Below are 22,222 nucleotides of genomic sequence, written 5' to 3' on the forward strand. Positions count from 1 at the left end.
GACTTAAGGCTGAATTTGAGCTCAGGTCTTCTTCTGGCCTTGCCCTCAAAGAGCTAACATTCTTCTGGGAGCATTTTTTTTTACATCCATTATCTTTTTGAGCTTTACAATAAGTAAGGTGAGGCAGATGCTCCACCATTTACACCCTAGGTAACTGAAGCTAAGAGACTCTGCTTCAGCATGCTATCTGCTATACTTCTATGCTTCCTAGTACAGGTAAACTTCTCCATATCTTCCCTTCCAAAAATCCTCCTACTTAGTCCTTCCTCTCTTCTTTCTCACAAACCTGTCCAGATTTTCTTTCCCTCCTGCCCCCCCAAAACACTCAGATTCCCCCTCCAACCCCAATCCTTCCTCCATGTAACCCTCCTACAAGATCACAGAATTTAGAATTGGAAGGTACTTTTATCATTTAACTCAGTGTTGTCAAACTCAAATAGAAACAGATTCTTACTGATTGTATATTGACTTGGAAAGTCACAAATTAACATCACCTGTGTTGTATTTTTTACTTATTTTGTTAGACATTTCCCAATTATATTTTTATCTGGTTCATACTGCATTCAGGAAGTTTGTAGACCATGACTGACACTTCTAATCTAGTCTAGCTCCTTCATTTTACAGGTGGGGAAATTGAGGACCAGAGAGACTAAGAGGTTTGTCTAAGATTACACAGGTAGTAACAGAGTTGCTGTTTAATCTTAACCTCCTCAATCCAAATCCACGTTCTCTCTGCTGTGCCACCCTGACAGATATTGGAACTCCCACACCTCAGAATCTTCCTCTTCTTCCTCAGATCCATCCCAGAATCCTAATACATAACATCACCTGAATCTTTCTTCCCTTCATATATCTTCCTTTCCCCCTTCTTTTGCCTCTCCCAAGAATCTTTTTTTCCCCTTAGAACCTACTCAGAATTCTCTTCCCTTATAGATCTTCCTCCAGGATCAACTTTATTTACCCTCCCCCACATAGACTGCCTAGAATTATTCCTTATGTAGAAATCCCCAAAATCATCCAGCTCCTCTATAATCCTGCCACCTGAGAATCTTCACCCCTCACCAGAACAACCTACAAGATACTGTGTCTCCTCTCACCTTCCCTAGAAGCTTAAAGAGAGTTTCTTTTCTCCACACAAGCCCCGGGGATTTATCTCCTCCTCACTCCTTATACCACCATCATAAAATACCTAGAATCTTTTTCCCACAGGACCTCCACATCTAAGAATTATTTTCTCTCAGATACACCTCAAAATCTTTCCTCCTACATTGTTTCCCTAGAATCTCTACTTTCACTAATTCCCTACCATTTTTCGTCCTATCCCCTCTATTTTTCTGTCCCCTAGTATTTTCTTCCCTCCTTCCTCAAACCTCACCATTTCCTTCCCAAAGGTTCCCCAAAATCTTCCTCATTAATCCTTCCCCTACATATCCCACCTCAAAATGTTCCTATCTCATCAACCTTTCAAGAATCCTTCCTCTTCACTAGCTGTTTTCACATCTTCTCCCTCAGTGATTTCACCCTCATCTTCTTCAATTCCACAGATCCTCATTAGAATGTTCCTCCACTACCTGCAGAATCCTCTCCCATAAAATTTACTTTCCCCTCAGTATCCTCCATCTCATGGCCTCCTAGAATCTTTAGCTTACTTATCCCTGTCAAAATATCTATTTCCATGGACCCCCACAGAATTACCCTTATCTGCTATCTTATAAAATCATTCTCTTCCCATAGACCTGGTAGAATCTTTCTCATCCCAGAATCATCCTCTCCCCATAGGCCTAGACCAACACCATGAGTCAAGACTCCAAAGTGAACACCAAAGAGTCCTCTCCTCAAGCACCTTCCAAACCCAGGTGAGAGGGGAGGAGACTGTAAGAGATATGTGTTGGGAGAGGTAGGTGAGAAATACTGATGATAAAAAAGGGATTAGGAGAGTAATGGTAAGGAGGAGACTCAGAGCCCAAATACTTGGGAGATGAGAGGAGGGGAGAGGGTTTATTTCCACTAAGAACACTGAGCCCTTGATCACCTAAACTTCTCTTCCTGGGGGCCTTCCTCAGTGTTCATACTCTAAAATTCTCTCTACCCCCTCTAGGAGGAAAGTGCCTGTCCTGGATCCATCAGGGGACCAGTATTATTGGTGGCTCAACACCATGGTATTCCCAGTCATGTATAACCTCATAATCCTTGTCTGCAGGTGAGAGAGGAAAAGGGTACAGAATGGCACTTGGAAAGGTCTGAGGATGTGGAGAAAGGAAAAAGGGGGTTTTATTGTGCTGCTTTGGGGAGACTGGGAGGAATAAAGGGGTTCTCACTACTAGGGCTCTAGGTCAAAACTAGCAAAGCCAGGTCCCTCTCTAAATATTCTCTCCTTTATCCCCAGAGCCTGCTTCCCAGACCTCCAACATAGCTACTTGGTGGCCTGGCTGGTCTTGGACTATATAAGTGACTTGCTTTACTTAGTGGACATCTTCGTGCGCTTCCACACTGGTCAGTGATATCTCAGCCTAAACTCCCCAAATGCCTTAGAAAGTCCTTGTTCTTTTCCCCCAACCTTTTGATTCCTGTTGATCCCTCTAATCAACCTATGATTCAACTCAACAAATATTTATCAAGCACCTACTGTGTGTAAGGCATTGTGTTAAATACTAGGGATACAAAGCCAGGCTGAACCTCAAAGACTATACATTCTATTGGAGGGAAGTGGGTGAGGGAGAGGGATGTTGAAGTTGTCAATAAACCTTATACACAGATAATTAAATATAAGACAATTTATACAGGGAGAGAGGGCTAACAATCAGGTGGATTGGGGAAGGCTTCTAGTACAAGGTAGTTCCTCACCTGATTTATATGGGAAGGTTATATGCTAAGAGGCAGAACTATAGAGGGAGTAATACATTCTAGGCATAAGTGATAACCTCTGCAAAAGCATGGAGATGGGATCAAATGTTAAATACTGTGAAAAGCTAAAAATGCACAGATGACTTTTCCCATTAACCCCCAATGATGCCTGCTAACCTCTCTATCAACCTTGAAAACTTATACAGGGCCCACCTTGTCCCATCTCCAATCCTGGGGCTAACCCTGCACTCCCTTTCTAACTTCAGGGTTCCTGGAGCAGGGCATCTTGGTACTGGACAAGGGCCAGATCTCACGGCGCTATGTGCGGACATCAAGCTTCTTGTTGGATATACTGTCCCTGGTGCCCACAGACTTGGCATACTTGCGCCTGGGCCCACATACACCTACACTGAGGCTCAATCGTTTCCTCCGAGTCCCACGCCTTTTTGAAGCCTTTGACCGAACAGAGACCCGTACAGCATATCCAAATGCCTTCCGAATTGCCAAACTTATGCTCTATATCTTTGTTGTCATCCACTGGAATAGCTGCCTATATTTTGCATTGTCACGGTACCTGGGCTTTGGGCGAGATGCCTGGGTATATCCTGACCCAGCACAGCCAGGCTTTGACCGACTCCGTCGCCAGTACCTCTACAGTTTCTACTTCTCTACACTCATCCTCACCACTGTAGGTGATACTCCACTGCCAGCCCGTGAGGAAGAGTATCTTTTTATGGTGGGTGATTTCTTGCTGGCTGTCATGGGTTTTGCCACGATAATGGGTAGCATGAGCTCAGTCATCTATAATATGAACACAGCTGATGCAGCCTTCTATCCTGATCATGCACTTGTCAAGAAATACATGAAGCTACAGCATGTCAATCGAAGACTGGAGCGTCGTGTCATTGACTGGTGAGTTTCCAATTGCTGAGAAAGTGGGAGTGTTGGGGCAGGAGGAAGAACTTGACCATAAGAATTCAATAAATTGTCTAATGAGGAATATTCCTGCTAGGGCATATTAATTGGGGAAGAAGAGGGGTTTGCAAAATGTAATGTGTTTTTTACTGGTGAGAAGTCCGTCATAGAAAGAAAAGCACTAGAGGAGCATCAGTGGCAAGGAGGCAGGACTCAGGGATGTGAAGCAAAGGATATATCATTGACTTTTGGAGACATTGCAGCAGGAGTATGGAGGTGCAAGAGAGAAAATGGGAAAGGACAGGAAAGAAAAGCAAATGCAGGGCAAGGAAGATAATGGAGGAATTCCCCAAGAAACTGGGAGAGGAGATATCAACCTTGATAAACACTGCTCAGAGAAAAAGAGGTATTGTCATGTAGTGGAAAAATGACTAGATTTAGAATTAGAGGTGCCGGTTTTGAATCTCAATCCTGCTAGTATTTCTGAGACCTCAGAAATAATGATAACCTTGAGTAAGGAACTGAACCATTCTTCGTCTCAATTTCCCCATCTGCAAAAAGAAGTTGGACTCTTAAGTCCCTTCAAACCCTAATCCTATAATTCTATGATGTTATTGAGGAGATTCTTATTTAGGAATGGTCTTTTAACTTTGAATTTGGGGGGTTCTGTGAGCCAATCAGTCTATCAACAAAGTTTTTAAACCTGTATTGTTTTTTAGGCAATGTGCTAAACACTAGATATAAAGACAAAAAATACTAATCCTTGTCCTTTAAGAACTCACATTCTAGTAAGGGAAATGACATGTAAATAATCAGATATATATGCAATATAAACAGAATAAATGGAGGAGATATTAGTGGCTGGGAGGTCAAGGAATGATCTCTTGCAAAGGGTGGTATTTGAGCCCCGTCTGAAAGGAAGTCAGGGAAACTAAGAACTAGTAGTGAGGAGACAGAGCCTTCCAGGCTTTAGGGGATAGCCCTTGCATAGTCATGGAGCTAGAAGATGGAATTTCTTTTTCAGGGAGCTACAGGTAGCAGGATGTTTGAATTCATGGAAGGAAGGAAGGTATTAAAAGGATGGAAATGTAGAATGGGATTAAGTTATAAAGAGCTTTAAATGCTCTTTATAAAGAGATTAACCAGAGGTGATTTTTCTAAAGCATTTATTTAATTTTTTCCCCTGCCCCCACTCCCCTACTCAAGTAGCTCTCTTGGTTCCCTTTTATCTCTAGGACTGATTCTACAAATAGAATATACAAGCTAGAGCTGGAAGGATATATAGAAATTCTATACATCCCATTAACACTTAAGCTCTTTGAGGGTCAGAACAGTTTTCACTTTTTCCTTATATTCTCAGTCCATAGCACAGTGCTTAGCACAAGTAAATGCCTAATTAATGCTTGTAGCCCAAAAACAAAAGTGATTTGCCAAAGTTCCTACAGTTAAGTTAGTAAAGTCATAATTGGAACAGAAAGTTTTTAACTCCAAATCCATAACCCCTTCCACCACACTGAACTTGCCCTGCACATAGTCCTGGGACTATTAAATTTCCAGATTTTTGCCATGATGAGTGAAGCTCTACTTTGCAGCTTACCTGAGCGTTTCCTGATTGAAGGCCAGGTTCAGCTTAGCTCTTATAAGACACTAGAAGAAGCTGTGTATAGATTAATAATAATAATAGCTAGTGTTGATATAGTTCTTTAGAGTCTTCAAAGTGGTCTGCATAAATTATCTCAATGAGCTGAGAAAAATGAATTACCTGTTGGCATGCACAAACAGTAAAGATACAGGAAGAGGATTGGGACATATTTGTTTATTTATTTTAGAATATTTTTCCATGGTTACATGATTCATGTTCTTTTCCTCCCTTCCTCCCATAGCCAACAAGCAGTTCCACTGGGTTTTACATGTATCATTGATCAAGATCTATTTCTATAGTATTACTACTTGCAATAGAGTGATCATTTAGAGTCTACATCCCCAATCATATCCCCACTGAACTATGTGATCGAGGAGATGTTTTTCTTCTGTGTTTCCATTCCCACCATTCTTTCTCTGGATGTGGATAGCATTCTTTCTCATAAGTCCCTCAGAATTGCTCATATCATTGCATTGCTACTAGTAGAGAGGTCCATTACATTTGATTATACCACAATGTATCCATCTCTGTGTACAGTGTTCTCCTGGTTCTGCTTCTTTCTCTCTACATAAATTCCCAGAGGTCATTCCAGTTCATTATTGGAATTATATGGAATTCCTCCAGTTCATTATTCCTTTGCCACAATTTGTTCAGTCATTCCCCAATTGAAGGGCATCCCCTCATTTTCCAGTTTTTTGCCACCACAAAGAGCACAACCATAGATATTTTTGTACACGTATTTTTCCTTATTATCTCTTTGGGGTATAAACCCAGCAGTGGTATGGCTGGATCAAAAGGCAGGCAGTCATTTAAAGCCCTTTCGGCATAATTCCAAATTGCCTTCCAGAATGGTTGGATCAATTCACAATTCAAACAGCAATGTATTAGTGTTGATTGGGACATATTTAACTGAAAAAGAGAAAACTTAGGGAACAGGTGACTAATATTTTCAAGAATCTGAAGAGCAGCTGTAAGATAGAAGAATCAACTGTATTCTGCTTGGCAGAGTTAGAAGCAATGAACAGAAGCTGCAGAGAAGCAGATTTCAGTTCCAGGTTAAAAAAAAAAAAACACTTTCTATAAGTTAGAGCCACCTCAAAGGGGAACTGATTCTTTGAGAGACAGTTCCTGTTTTTGCAGGACTTCAAGATAAGGTTAGGTTACACTACTCCATCTGTGATCCTGTAAAAGGGATTCTGATAGAGGTATCAGTCAGACTAGATAAGGTCAGACTATTAGCTTCCAAGGTCTGAGATTCTGTGACTCTTTTATTTTTTTAACTCTTATTTTTCTGGCCTAGTAACTTACTTTCTAAGACAGAAGGATACGAGTTAGGCAAATGGGGTTATGTGATTTGCCCAGGGTCATATATAGCTTGGAAGTGTCTGAGATCAGATTTGAACCCAGAACCTCCCAACACCAGGCCTGGCACTCTGTCTCCTGTGCCACCAAGCTGCCCTGATTCTGTGATTCTTTTGAAGGAGGCAGGATCTTATCTGGTCCTCATAAAGGAACATGTAATGTTGGGTCAGGCAGAGCATCTGAGTTTGAGCAGACAACAGGTGTGGGTCATGTGGCATTTGCCCCAGGCCCACCACCACCTCTGCTACTACTTTAGGTACCAACACCTACAGATTAACAAGAAAATGACAAATGAAGTGGCAATTCTGCAGCACCTGCCTGAACGTCTGCGGGCTGAAGTTGCAGTATCAGTGCACTTACCCACCCTCAGCCGTGTGCAGATTTTCCAGAACTGTGAGGCCAGCCTCCTGGAGGAGCTCGTGCTAAAGCTACAACCCCAGACCTATTCACCAGGAGAATATGTGTGCCGTAAGGGAGATATTGGCCGTGAAATGTACATCATCCGGGAAGGCCAGTTGGCTGTGGTAGCTGATGATGGTATTACCCAATATGCAGTGCTGGGTGCTGGGCTTTACTTTGGGGAGATCAGCATCATAAATATCAAAGGTAAGGGAATGGGGGTTGGCTCAAACTATAACCTAGGAAAGGAACACTTGGTTCCATGTAGGGGTAAGAATGCTCTAGGTCAGCATTGGCAAAGGTTTTTCAAGTTCACATGCCCAGAGGGAAACTTTAAGCTGTTTGTGAGCCTCCTGCATTACCCAAGAGAACAGAGGAGTAAGTGCTTGCTTTGAGTGGCTGGCCAGAGGAGTGGGGCATGCAAAAAATATCCTCTGGTGCTGGAAAGAGGGGGAATAGAGCAATTCCCCTATGCCAGGGAGGCACATGTTCCTGTACTTCACAAACATTTCTCTAGGTCCTGAGATTAGAGGGACTCCTGGGAAAGAGGTTCCTGACTCAAAGGCCTAGGGCAATGTTGGTGAAGCCATGGCATGTCTGCCCTGGAGTGCCAGAGAGGGCTGCTCCATTCCCCCTCTCCACCACACCTGAGGACAATGTTCACATGTTCTGCCCCTCTGTCCAGCTGCCCAATGCAAGCACTTCCTTCCTCCACTGTCTGGAATAACGTGGGGGGTTCACAAGCAACATGAAGATGTAGTTTGGGCAATCGATCTCTAAAAGGTTCACCAACACTGACCTAGGCTATGTTGAGTGGGAGTGCAGGGATTGGTGAAGAGTCCTAAGGAAATGACTCCTGATTCAGTACCTGAAAAGAGAGGGTACCTAGAGGTGGCCTTTGGAGAGAAGGCATAAGAGAAGGGTCTGTTCTCCAAGTATTATAGTCAATAAAACAACGTGTTGAAGATTCTTTCTTGGGGAACAGGACCAGATAAAAAGGTTTTAACTGGTGTGGGGGAGGCTGAACCTGGAGGGAGAGACTATAGGAATGGAGGAGTCTTAGTTGTGGGAAAGGACTTTACCTCCCATATACCCACTCACAATTCATCCTTTGGGTCATTCTGTACAACTGTGTCCTACTTGCCATTCCACCATAGGGAATATGTCTGGTAATCGTCGGACTGCAAACATCAAGAGTCTGGGCTATTCAGACCTGTTCTGCCTAAGTAAGGAAGACCTACGAGAAGTGCTGAGTGAGTACCCACAAGCACAGGCTGTCATGGAGGAGAAGGGCCGAGAGATCCTGCTTAAGATGAACAAGCTGGATGTGAATGCGGAGGCAGCTGAGATAGCATTGCAGGAGGCTGTGGACAACCGCCTACGTGTTCTTGATCAGCAGCTGGATGAGCTGCAGACCAAATTTGCCCGCCTTTTGGCTGAACTAGAGTCTAGTGCCCTCAAGTTAGCATATCGCATTGAGCGACTAGAGTGGCAGACTCGTGAGTGGCCTGACCCTGAGGAGACTGAAGTAGGGGTTGAAGATAATGGGGAGGTAGGGGAGGCCTCTTAGGCTCAAGATCTCACACATATACAAACATACATATTCTCCCTTGACTTAAGCTTTAGGATAGCCTGTGACCCTCATCTGTGGATGACACAAACCTCAGAGGAGCCCCAGAAATATAAGAAACTCTTATCTATAAACACCCTCAGCATCTCAAAAACCAGATGACACAGGCAGTGAGAGTGGGAACCTAGTTACTCCCCTTTGTCCAAAAGAGGAAAGAGATGAAAAAACTCATACTCAACCACCCTATGCACTGCCACAAACTTAGTTTCCGGGACATAGTCATTAGTACATAGTAAGCCACTAACAATTCAGATAGAAGCACCAGTGTGTGTGCTAACTCATGAAAACACATTGAAGTTCTCACACACATTCATACCAGTCTCCTCAGTCTCTTGCAGAAAGAGTCACAGTCACATTTCCCCTGAAAACATGTGCATAGTCACATTATATATTTATATACTTCCCCCCCCCCCCAATGACAAAGTATTTAGAGCAGAATAGTAAAATAAATAACAAAGGAAAGGAAAATAGGGAACATTCTTGGCCTCCTCCATAGATGAGTGACTTCTACCATGCAGGAGAAAACATTTCTTTGAAAAGGCCATGTGTACCCTTCTAAGTCTCACATATATTTCTCTGTCACACAACTCCAGCATTTCTCAATCTGAGACCTTCATCACTAGACTTCTAGGAAACCCCACCCTCCCATAAAGATAACAGAAATTACATTGCATGTATAATGGCTATCTATATTGTACTCTAATAAAATATTGGGAATCTTAGAAATCATTTTAATCCAGTCCCTTCCTAAGGAGACTGAAGCCCAAAGAAGTGAAGCCATTTGCCTGAGGTCATAAATACAACTTAGGAGTAAACAAAGTCTTTTAACTTCAAATTCAGTGATCCATCACCATGTTAACTCACAGGATCTCAGGTTTGGAAGAGAATGCAGCTTGTCCAACCCATACCTGACCTATAACATGAAAATAAAATTACTTATCAACATGCATTTAGTTAGTGCAAATAGAGTACTGCACTAAGGAACTGGGAGAGAAACAAAGCCTCCATCTCAAAGAGCTCAACTTCATTATCCAGCAAAAAGAACAGAAACCAAAAAAGAGCAATGGAGTATATTATATGAGAAGTGTGGGGTTTTGTTTTTTTGGTTTGTTTGTGTTTGGGTTTTTTTTTAACCATACCTATGGTTTTTATTTGATGGAAGAAACTCCTACTACCAATGCAGAATAGTCAGTTACTCCTCTATAGTCTTAGAGTTGTCTGAAGCACTGAGAGTAAGAGATTTTGCCCAGGGTCTCACAGGGAGCATTAAGCAGAAACTTGGCATAATCTACATCTTCCTGACTCCTTGGCCAGCTCTCATTCTCTAAGTCCAGTGATTGAGAGTATTGGTTATGTCCATTAGAGATTTACAAAATTAAATAGTGATGGGAAGCCTATTATAGTTAAAAATCTCTAAGGATAAAGTTGAAGTTGTTGAATGTCATTATCAACTGAGGGAAAAGGGGGTAGACTTTGTGAAGGTGCTAGCTTCTATATCGGTCTTTAAATGATAGGTTAAATAGGCAAAGAGAGAGAATATTCCAGATATAGAAAACAGCCTCAGTAAAGGTATAGAGGTTTGAGAGGATAGCATATATTTGGGTAGAAGAGAATTCTCTGGTGTATCAAAAAAAAAAGATAAAAAGGGGAAGTTTTGTACCCCAAGGGAAGCTTGGACTTTTGATATGGAAAGGGGGAAAGAGAGGAGAACCCCCCTCTCAAAGTGGGGTTCAGGGGAGACAGCAGATGTAACGGGTTAGCTCAGAGAGAGGAGAGGGGGTTTGAAGATTTTCCCCCTTCTGCCTTCCCTCCTTAGCTAAAGCTGCACTCCCCAATTTGCTCTTGTCCCTTTTGTCCTCCCTCTACTACTCTAGACCAAAGGTCTCCCCTTGATCCGTTCACTCACACTCAGCTTGGGGAACAGATAACTTTTAATGTTAACTCAATCGGGTAATACAAAAGGAATAAGGGGCAGGGAAGAATGGGAAAAGGAAAGTGGGAAAAGGGGTCCCTGTCTCTGTCTAAACCCTTTCCCCTTCCTCCTCAAGATTGGGGGGAACTCAGGGCTTGACAGCCTGAGCCCCTGGAGAGAAAGTCAGGTTGACTCACCCCTGGGCAACAGTAGCTGAGGTAAAGTCTGCTCAGGTTTTACTTCAGAAAGTCCCTTCAATTGGGAAGTGTTGAGGGGAAGGATTTTCAGTCACCAGTAGGAAAAGTGAATAACCCTCAGGAGAAAGTCTTTTTCCTCACCTTCTCTCTTCAACTTCTAAAGACCAAGAGAGCCCCTCACTGTTCTCCAAGCCAGAGTCTCTTCCTCCTCCGGAATTCTACTCTTGGGGCCCCTCCCCCATCGGGGTGAACAATTTCACATATTCTTCAGCCTGGCACTTTTTCTCTAGTGCCAGCCTCTGTCACACTGGTTTGACTATAGTATCAAGGGGATGAGGCCAGAAATGCAGTGGAGCATCAGACTATAGAGGTTCCAAATGCAAGCAGTGGCCCAGGACTAGAGCCCTGAGTTCACAGGGGCCAGGATAAATCCAGTGGACTTTTCATAATCCTTCTTTTTTGCTTCAATCCCCACTTAGAGATTCCTGTGGGAATAACAAGATTTGCTTCATTTCTAGATATCTATGGAAAAGAAAAATATCTCAGCTACCATTCAAGTACTTGGTGTAACAAAACATAAGTTTTATTTAACCTGATTTTTTAAATGCTCATACCTGAGCCTACAATCAAAACAATTCTTTTTCTGTCTCTAGTAAGTCCATGCTTCTCCTCAGGATGCTTCTACCCTGGATGCATTACTTCCTTCAAAAAAAATTTAAAGGAAATTACTGGCCATTATTAGAGAGTTGATCCCTTTCCATGGACCTTCAAAGTCTATAGAAATCATAACAAAAAAAAACCAGACCTGAGTTTGTTCTTCCATGTTGAAATTCTCTCCCTTGCTGCTTCTTGGCTCTGGACCCTGTTTATACCCGGAAATCCTCCCCTAAATCCAGGAAACTTATTCCAGGAATTCCTTCCTTTGGTTCCAGAGAGCCTTCTGTCAAAGACCACTACCTGAGGCCCCATAGTTCCCAGCAGCTTTTGGCTCCCTGGTAGAACCACTAACTGTGCAAATTTCCTTCCAAGAAAAGACCACTTATGTTCTGCTTCTGTCTGTCTAACCTCCCAATTATGATTTTCTTCCCTGTTAGCTTTCCAACCTGCCTTTTAAAATGCCAGCTCTACAAGTGTAGACTAGGTAATTGAATTGGCTATGAATCAACCAGCTAAAGACAAGGTAAGAAATTTATGTCATATCAGAGAAATTTCCTTATCTAGAAAATTTAAAACCTTATTAAGGTGACTTCATTAATTCCAATGGAGCAAAAGAAAACTTTTATACTTTACATGGCAAATTTCACACCTGAACTCAGGATAGTGTGGGAGAATAAACTTTATTCAGGAGGCAATAGGAACCCACTGAAGATTTTTGAGCAGAGGTGTGACATGACTAGATAAGATCATTATTTTGGCAATAGTATTAAGAATGGATTGGAGTAGAGAACAGGAGACTTGAAGATTTGTATCTACTGCAATAGTTCAGATGGGTGATAATGAAGTCCTGAATTTATATGTTTGCAATGGAAAAAGAGGGGTGTTTTTAAGGTGAATTAGGCAGGAACTGGTAACTGACTGATTAAATATGAATAGTGAAGGAGTGGAAAAAGTCAAAGACAACTGCAAAATTCTAAACATAGATCTGGTTAAGTCAGAAAAAGAATAGATTTAGAAAGACGAAGTTCAATTTAGGACCTGTTATTTTCAAGTGGTAGTGAGGTATAAGTAGTACATAAAAGAGATCAGAACCAAAAATGAAGGTAGATTGAAGGAACTATCTGCAGAGAGAGTGATGGTAGTTGAGGGCATAGAGATAAATGAAAGAGAGAACTGAATTGAATGCTAATGATAGGTCTTTGGAAAATTTTTACATTGACAGGTAGAAAAAATGAGACAAAAGGATTATTTAGAGAAGTAGGATCTTTAAGAAAGTGAAGTATATCTCAAAAGCTAAGGTTATTGTACCTCTGGAGAAGATAGCCAATAGTACCAAAATCCAGAGAAAAAGTCAGAGTATTAAAAATGGGAAAGAAAAAGCCACTGGATTTGGCAAACTGGATGTTATTGGTAACATTAGAGGAAGCAATTTCAGTAGAGTAGAGAGGGCAGAGAGTGGGTAGTCAGAAAGTAGAAGCATGTCAGGTATAGGCAACTTTCAAGTTTAGCAGCGAAAGGAAGGAGAGAGGTGACAGAGAAGCTGGATGGACTGGAAAGATCAACAAAATGCTCTCCAAAAACATATTAGCATTAGTTATGCCCGAGTAGTTCTTTGTCGGCCAAGAAGAAGCCAGGAGTTATAGGAGAAAAATTGACCTATGAAACAAGGTCCTAGAAGACATGGAAAGGTAGGAGACTAAGGAATCAAATAGCACAATGTCTAGCACATGGTATATACACTTACTGACTATTGATTACTACTATTATTCTTGTCATTACTATTACTTTTATTATAACAGGAAGAACAACTGGCAAATTATATACAGTACAGTTCTAGATTTGCAAAGTGCTCTACATAGTCTCACTAACTCTGTGAGGTAAGAGCCACATGGATTATCATCATTTTATCAAGAAACTGACATTAAAAGAAGTTATGTTACTTGTCTAAGGTTACACAACTAGTGAGTGTCAAAGATAAGACTCAAACCCAGATCAGCCTGACTATAAGTCAGTGCTCTTCCTGTAACTGGACGTATTGAAGAACAGAGGAGAAAAGGCTAAGGAAACTCTAGGTATTTGGAGGCTAGGTCTCTCTTAATTGGAGGGGTGATCTGATAGGATTGTTGGTAAGAAGATAAAGCACTTAAATTGTACCAGGCACAGTGCTAAGCCCTGGGAAAACAATTATAATAAGCAAGCAGGTCAGTACCTGCCTTCAAGAAGCTTACTTAGAATGAGGAATATAACACAGCAAGGGGAACTGACAGAGGGGAGGGGTGTACCAGCCTTGACATAGTGTGGAGTTAGCTGGAAGTTGGCTTGGTTCCTGACAAAATAGGCCAATAACTCACTTATCAGAGTCCTGCAGCAAGGGATATGCTGGAGCAGGCTCTGACCTTTCCAGTTAAATTTTCATTGTGAGCTGGAAATCTACAAACTCCAAATCAGGGCTTAATTTACTGTTATATTGTCTAGATTTCAGAAAGTGATGGATAAAATGTTAATAATATAGATTAAACTTAAAAGTATGTCCTGCATACTTTTTCCTGAAAGCTATTTGTTAAATATTTTACCAGCACACCGCTACCTGGTTAGAATTCAGAGTTAGCAGTGAGAGGAATATGAGAATGATGGCCAGGTTGGAGGCAATATGGTGTAGAGATGACTAAGGTGGGGAAAACGTAGAAATGTTGCTCTGAGGAATGATATAAGAAGTCAGAATTTGAATAGAAGGTTATTCAAACAGCAGTAAGGGCCCAGCTACAATTATGTGCCTTGAATCTATAGTTAATAAAATCATCTTGATTTCAACATTTTTTCCAATCATGCTCAGCAGCTTTAAAACACAATTGGAGAAATCAAATGGTGGGAACCACCAAAGAGTAAGTAGGTCAAGAGGGAGAAGGAAGAGACAGAAGGGGAAGGGATGCCATATGCCAGAACTTATTGACTATATATCAATTACTGTACTATATATTTTACAAATATCCCATTTGATCTTCACAACAACCCCATGATACATACAGGTGCCTTTATTATCCCCATTTTACAACTAAGGAAACTAAAGCAGATGGAGGGATGGAAGATCAGAGAGCAGAGGATTCAAAAAATTCTCTAGTAGTACAAGTGGCAAACTATGGCATTAAAGTTAGGGATAAAGACAAACAAAGTCTGAAGAAGAAAGATAGAATAGAGGTGACATAACAGACAAAGGTCACAATATAATGGAGAAGGATTGGTTTAGTGAAATGAACACACAGAAGAGGGAAAAGAGGAGAGATCAGAGATTAGAATTTCCAAGTTCTGAACCTTAAACTGAGGTGTGAAACTCTCAAATAAGTATACCCTCTCCCTGAGCACCTCTGGGAACAGGGGACCTTTCAAGACAATGTATTCCATTCTTGTACAGCTTTAATTGATCAAAAGTTTTTCTTTATTTTAAGTCAAATCTTACCACCTTTTAACTACCATCCATTGCTTCTCATCAAGAGTTGTAACATCTAATTAGGGAGAAAAATGACAAAGTTACTCTGTACTATATGGACTCAGGTTTATAGTCTTTGCTACTTGTTATCAGCCTTAGGATCCCCAGGAAAACAACATCACCTTATTAGTTGTGGCAGAGAGATTTTTAGTTCCATTTTTGTCTTTGTAGCCTCAGCTCTGAAAGGCAACAGGCATAGTAGATAGAAGTAGATGAAGTCAAAAAGACCTAGGTTCAAATGTTGCCTCTAACATTATGTCCTGATTATGGTCCTGAGCAAATCATTTAACATCTCAGTATTCTAGGGCCAAAAGTTTAGAATCTAAGACAATAAATTGCAGAGAAAATGCCAATTTGAATTCATAGAGGGAGTTACACCTCCTCCTTCTCCCAGGAGTACCCTGTACCAATGAAATCATAGGTCCAATTCCTGTCTGCAGTTTGGATAGAGCACTAGGCCTAGAGTCAGGAAGACCTGAGTTTAAATCTTTTTTCAGATAGTTACTAGCTGTGTAACTGGGGAAATCACTTAAAATCAATTTTCCTCAACTGAAAAAAAAATTTTTAAGGTTTTAAAAAAATTTCTTTTCAGTCACATGTAGAAACAATTTTTGAAATTTCAGAATTCAGGTTTTCTCCTTCTCTTCCTCCCTCTCCCCAAGGCAGTGAATAGTCTGATATAGGTTATACTCATCCTTTTGTGTAATACACATTTCCATATTACTCATGCCCTGATAGACAACACACATCACACATAACAATAGAAATCTCATAAAGGAAACATAGTGGAAGATGGTATTCTTTGATCTGTACTCCAACTCGAACAGTGTCTTTTTTGGCTGTGGAAATCTTGGAGACTTGCTTTGCTGATAACAGTTTAGTCCCTCACAGTTGATCATTGTATAATATTTCTATTACTATATATATTGTTCTCCTGGTTCTTCTCACTTCGTTTTGTATCAGTTTGTGTCAGTTTTTTCTAGGTTTTTCTGAACTCAACCTGTTCATCATTTCTTATGGCAAATAGCATTTCAGGAAAATTGGGATATTAATAGTGCCTACCTCCTAGGGTTTTTGTGATAATCAAATGAGATATTTGTAAGGTATCTAAAACAGTGCTTAGCATATAGTAGGCTTATTTCCTCCCTGTCTTGTGGTTTGCCATATCAGGGCTTCATATGTACTTTCTTTTTTTATTTTTAAAAATATTTTTCCATGGTTACATGATTTATTTTCTCTTTCTCTCCTCTTCCCTCCCCCCTCCCAGAGCCAACAAGCAATACCACTGGGTTATACAAATGTTATCACTTGATACCTATTTCCACATTACTCATTTTTGCCATAGAGCAATATTTTGAAACCAAAACCCCAAAGTATGTGCACTTATAAACAAGTGATAAGTCATATATTTTTCTTCTGCATTTCCACTCCCACAGTTCATCCTCTCGATGTGAATAGCATTCTTTCTCATAAATCCCTCAGGATTGTCCTGGATCATTGCATTACTACTAGTAGCAAAGTCCATTACATTTGATCTTTCCACAATGTTTCACTTTCTGTGTACAGTGTTCTCCTGGTTCTGCTCATTTCACTCTACATCAGTTCATGGAGGTTCTTCCAGTTCATATAGAAATCCTCCAGTTCATCATTCCTTAAAGCACAATAGTATTCTATCACCATTATACCCCAATTGTTCAGCCATTCCCCAATCGAGCCCCCCCCCATTTTCCAATTTTTTACCACCACAAAGAGTGTGGCTATGAATATTTTTGTACTCATAGGTACTTTCAAACTTAAGATATACTACAAAACTAATGACTTCAGCCAAAGCCTAAGAGGATCATTTGGTAAAAATCAGTCTTAGAGATCACAAAAAATGAGAGAAGCCTTAGAAGCAGGTGAGTAATTTTACGACCTTTGGAAAGTCATATAGCAGGATATGTCATGATTCTAATAGACATTGGGAATCAGGGAGGCCAAATCTGGTTCCAACTTACCTTTCCAGCTACATTTCATATTACTTTCCTCCTTTCTGAACATATTTCATACTACTCTCCTCCATAACTCTATGCTCCATCCAAATGAAATATTTGTAAAGTACTTAGCATAGTGCCTGCTACATAGCAGGCACTTAATAAATGTTTGTTCACTTCCTCAAACTAGACTGCTTCCTGTTCCCCAAACTTAGCATTTTATAGGAAGGTTCAAAGAATAGGAGGTTTGTTTCTGGGTACACACACACACACACACACATATATGAAGTGAAAGGCAATACCTCGCTACAGTGCAGCTCTACCTAAGATTTTTGTCCTTGTCTTTTCTCCCGCCTCTCCCCTTTCATTTATATGGGAAATGTAAAGTATATTGCATCATTGGGGAAAATAGTGCCTGAGACCTACCTAGCTCTTGTGAAATCTCTTGGCAAGGTCCTACCACATAAAAATGGCATTTAAAGACATGATATCTTTAAAAAGAGTCAAGCAGGAGATATAATTTCTAACTCAGGAATAAATCAGATAGTTTTTTTGGGACAATGGATTGCATTCCAGCTCAAGATACAGAATTTTTGAGAACCTATGGATACAACTTAGCTGTCCAGTTGTTCTGTGCAAGAGCTTGGGCTGTTGTGGAAGAGATAGAAATTGGGAAAGCATGCAAAAAGAAAAGAGCAGCTGAGAATGATGACCTATCATTCAAATGAGAGTATTCTGATTTGGAATCTGACCAGAAGAAGCAGTTGGAGGCAAACCAACTGATGTCTAAAACTTTTCTGGCTTGAAAGAGGGAAGAAGGCTGTTCTCTCTTGACTTGGAGACTGAAGTCTGAAGGTCTTTTGGCTTTGAAGACAGAAGAAAGAAGGACAAGGTCCAGCTCTCTTTCTCTGATTTGACAAAGATGACTGTAGATTCTGTAGAATATATAAGCAACACAACCATGTTCATACTCCAGATGCCCATTTCAAAAAGAAATCATTCTCTGGCAAATTCTGACACATCTACATCATTTCCATGGCTGCAATACAGACTATGACCTACCTTAAAAACATTTACAGATGTGTGATTCCTAAACATAAAGCACAAATCATAGTAGTGGATACAAACTTGGAGACTAGTTAAGAACATGTTTGAAGAATTCCTGAAGGCAAAAGGGTTAGATCAGATAAAGGATAAGGAAAATGGTCAGGCAGATAAAGCACCTAAGGAAAAAGAAAGACCAAGAAAGCAAAATCCAGTGCACAGAGCAATGACAGTGACAAGGACACTAAGGCAAATAGTGAAGCTGAGAAAATCTTTCCACTCAAAAACATTTCCAAGATTTCTAACTCAGCTGGTGTATTGCATTCAAAGGTTCATAGGCAATTTACTACCCAGGAATTAGATTCCCTGAAGAAAAGGTTCCCAAAGTTCATTGACAAGCCCTATAAAACTCATAAGGAGCTGGGAGCTGAAACATGCTTTCCAAATTTTTGAACCCAGTTTTCAGGATGTGGAATTTCTTTTGACAGAACTTTTTAGCCCTCATGAGCATCGTCAGTTTATTGATAAGACTAGGTCAGAAACTGCCCTGACAAGTTAGCCTCCAGAGGAGCAAAGAGAGGATTTTGATTTCTCTAATCTCATCAGCATGACCTAAGGAAATGCAGGGAGGACTTGCTGAAAGCCATAAAAATGTGTTGCTCAAAACCAAATGCTTGGGGAAAATTTGACAGATTGGTGTAAAACAAAGGAGAACATCCAGCTTCCTTTATTGATCACCAGTCTGAGATGGCTGAAGCTATAATAGGCATAGAAACAAACAGAAGAGTCTGCATCTCACATAAGGAGACAATTTTTGAAAAGATGCACACCACATTAAAAAATTTTTTTTCAAACATTTTCCTAGGGGGCAGCTGGGTGGCTCAGTGGATTGAAAGTCAGGCCTAGAGATGGGAGGTCCTAGGTTCAAATTTGACCTCAGACACTTCCCAGCTGTGTGACCCTGGGCAAGTCACTTGACCCCCATTGCCTAGCCCTTACCACTCTTCTGCCTTGGAGCCAATACACAGTATTGACTCCAAGATAGAAGGTAAGGGTTTAAAAAAAAAATAAAACATTTTCCTAAATATACCTTGAGCTTGATTGAATTAAGAGATGCTGCAACATATATATTTGACAGTCACCCAGATCAAAGTAAACAGTTGACAGATTTACAGCAAAAGTTGGAAGAATCACAGAAATTTTTAAGAGATAAGGAGATTGAAAAAATTTAGAAGTTGAATACTGTTAGAACATACCCAAAAACTATAAGCCAAGAAATGTGCAGAGAGAGACTAGGCAATGTTTTTTCTGCCATAAGATAGGACACCTGATCAAAGACTGTTTTCTAAAAACGAAGTATGAATATAAATATACTTTCCTTCTGCAGATAGCTATACAAGCTCAGATTCTAAATGTTGATGGTTCCTTCTTTTGGAAGAGGCTTCCAAGGTTTGTTTGGTTATTTTTCCTCTCATCTATATATTACATATATATATTACATACATACATATATGAAAAACCTTGAGTCTCTCATTTAAACAGAAGTTTAATCATCTGGGTTATAAGCAAAAAGAGATATAGTAGAGTCTACTTTCTCTCTGAAGGGAAGGAAGTAGTACAGTCATACCTAGCAGTAACTGCGTGTCCAATGAAGTGCCACTAAGCAGAGACATACAAGACCTCTTTGGAAAGGAGGCTCTGTAGAATCAGTTTGAGGACATCACTAGAAGACACTATCAATATTAAAGCATCAGAAAAGTTGCCTTTCCACAAGTGTTTCCTGTCCATATATGTGTCCTAGATATGTCCACTCTTACACCAATAGTATGTATTTGTGAGAGTATGTTCTAGGTTTATGAGAGAAATATTCTATTATTATTTATCTTCCTATTTCATTAAATTCCTTTGCTTTGAATTGTGTTTTCTCTGGCTGACTAGTAAAAGTAAATATATTGTTAGGGGGCTCTATCAGCTATGGTTTTTGTGTGAATTTAGACAGAATCCCTTGAACTTAAAGTACCTTTCTGGAATAATTCATATGCAAGTAAAGTTTGCCTATAGGTGCTATAATTTAATCATATCTGTACATGAGTATATAGATTAATGTATATGTTAATATACATCATTGTGTATATGTATATATGTACATATCTATACATTTAGAGTTGTACCTGATACCTAGAATGCCCCTCTTATTTCAGCTTATTTCATCTTTTGAAGTTTAGGTGCCTCTTAGTGAAGTATTCCTTGATCTGGGTCCATCATTCCTCATATCACATTATTCAGTATTTATTTATCTCTATACATGCTAGAGCTACCTCTTAGAATGTAAGCTCATTAAGAGAGAATACTATTTTCGCTATTGAACCCTCTAGTGCCCAAGGCACTCTGCTTTAGGTAGATTCACAACAAATGTTATTGCCTCTCATGCTATGCCTATTGATTTAGGGGTTCTCTCATTTCTTGTCCCTAAACTCTAAATTCCAAACTCCTTTCCTCAATTTCTGTCTCTCTCCTCTATCTTTATGCCTTCCCTCATCCTTCCCCTTCTCAGTCTTTACCAATCTCTCCCATGTCCCATCTTTTCATCTCTATTCCTTCCTAGTCCCTTGAGCTCTGTCCCATATTCCCAGTCCCTCGATCTGTCTTCCTCCAATTTCATTTTCCCTCCCCCTTCTCAATGGGAAAATACAGGCTGGTTATCAGTGTTACCACCTGGGACTCCTTAGCTAGAGTAAATAGGGCTTTAGGCCCTAGGATCTGAGAGTCAGCAGGGCTGAGTGAGGTAGCAGTGTCAGGAGACTGTCTAGGACAAGGGGGGAGGTGGGGCACCCTTCCTGCACAGCACATGCTGTCCCAGTCTTATCCCAGCTCTTTCTATATCTCTCTTCGCTTCCTGCTTTCCCTGCTGCAGTATACCTGAGTCACAAGTTTCCTTCTCCTGGATTGGGATTCCCTAAAACTGTCCCATTCTCCCATCCCTTCCCTCCCTTCCTCCTATCCTGCTTATTCCTGCAGTCCTATCAATCCTCAGCCTTTGGAAGCTATTAATCATGGAGGAAGGGACACTAATGGGCTTTTTTCCCTGGGAGGTGGGGGTAGAGTGAGGAGGAAAAGGACACCATATCCCTGGAGCCAAGAAGATGACAGATGAGGCTGGGGTTGGGGGGAGGGGGAAACGAGTGTGGGTTGAGATGCCCTCACAGGTAGGGCTGGAGGCCAAGGACCTGACAAGCATCCCCATCCCTTTGGCACCCTCTCCTATTTTCATCAATGCAGCTCTTCTCTCAGTCCCTAGGATCCGTTTCCATTCTTACTCTAAGGAGCCTAAACAAGTCCAGGGTCCTGTGATGCTAGAGGAGGTAAATGTGGGTGCTGGGGGTAACCTACCCTCTCCATTTCATCTGTCATCTCTGCCAACCCACTTTGGCCTCATCTTTATCCTTCCCTCCTTTGCTCTACCCTCCTCCCCGTGGGAAGCCTGAGCTGGTTATCTACATCTCCACCTGCTCCCAAGAGCAAACAGAGGGAGTGGAGTGGTGGTAGTGGCAGTGCTGGCGCTACCAGGTGCCAGAGGGAAATGGTGGGGACTCCTCTTTTACAGGTCTTTGGCCCCTGGGAAACCCCTACTAGTCAAAGTCCTTGCTAAGGTCAGAGTCCCGACCACATCTCAGCTCCTTGAAATCTGTCCCCTGACAAGGATATTTGAGAGTAATTGTCAAGGACTATTGGAGCTGGAATGTCATTGTGACCTGGTGTAGCACTGGGGCCTTGCCTGTGGCTATGGTCTCTGAGACCAGATGCTACACTGGGGCCAGAAATATGACTGGCCATGACATTGAGGTCAAGGTACCACTGAGTCGGGAAGTGTCACTGAAGAAGTTGTCATTGAGTCAGAGTGCCTTTGGAGAAAGCTATTGTGGGGATTTGGGATGTCACTGTGTCCCTGGTGCTACTGGGGACGGCCAGGAGTTATAGGAGGGGTGTGTTCCGACAGGGGATTCGGAGTGAAAGGCTGTGAGCCCCCAGCCCCGCCCCCAGTCCGCACCTTACACCTGCCCCAAATGGAAAACTCACTGATGTCCCGCTCTACATGTTGGTTCCCGTAGGACAATACTGTAACATTGCTATATTACAGTACAATTAAAACGTCGGATCTTGTC

At 41.2% G+C, this 22,222-nt stretch overlaps 1 protein-coding gene across 2 annotated transcripts in view; it reads left to right on the forward strand.

The window, feature by feature from the left end:
• CNGA4 (cyclic nucleotide gated channel subunit alpha 4) overlaps window positions 1-22,220 on the forward strand; it is a 24,209-nt gene extending 1,989 nt beyond the window's left edge. For both annotated transcript variants that reach the window (XM_007492732.3, XM_001380202.5), the window contains exons 2-7: window positions 1,780-1,856; window positions 2,099-2,200; window positions 2,387-2,493; window positions 3,111-3,756; window positions 7,020-7,369; window positions 8,320-22,220. In XM_007492732.3, coding sequence (XP_007492794.1) covers window positions 1,795-1,856; window positions 2,099-2,200; window positions 2,387-2,493; window positions 3,111-3,756; window positions 7,020-7,369; window positions 8,320-8,732 — 1,680 coding nt within the window. In that variant the 5' untranslated portion in view covers window positions 1,780-1,794 and the 3' untranslated portion in view covers window positions 8,733-22,220. The remainder of the gene's footprint in view (window positions 1-1,779; window positions 1,857-2,098; window positions 2,201-2,386; window positions 2,494-3,110; window positions 3,757-7,019; window positions 7,370-8,319) is intronic.
• The last annotated feature ends 2 nt before the right edge of the window (window positions 22,221-22,222 follow it).

Source organism: Monodelphis domestica, chromosome 4, assembly GCF_027887165.1.
Source record: "Monodelphis domestica isolate mMonDom1 chromosome 4, mMonDom1.pri, whole genome shotgun sequence".
NCBI classification, from domain to species: domain Eukaryota; kingdom Metazoa; phylum Chordata; class Mammalia; order Didelphimorphia; family Didelphidae; genus Monodelphis; species Monodelphis domestica.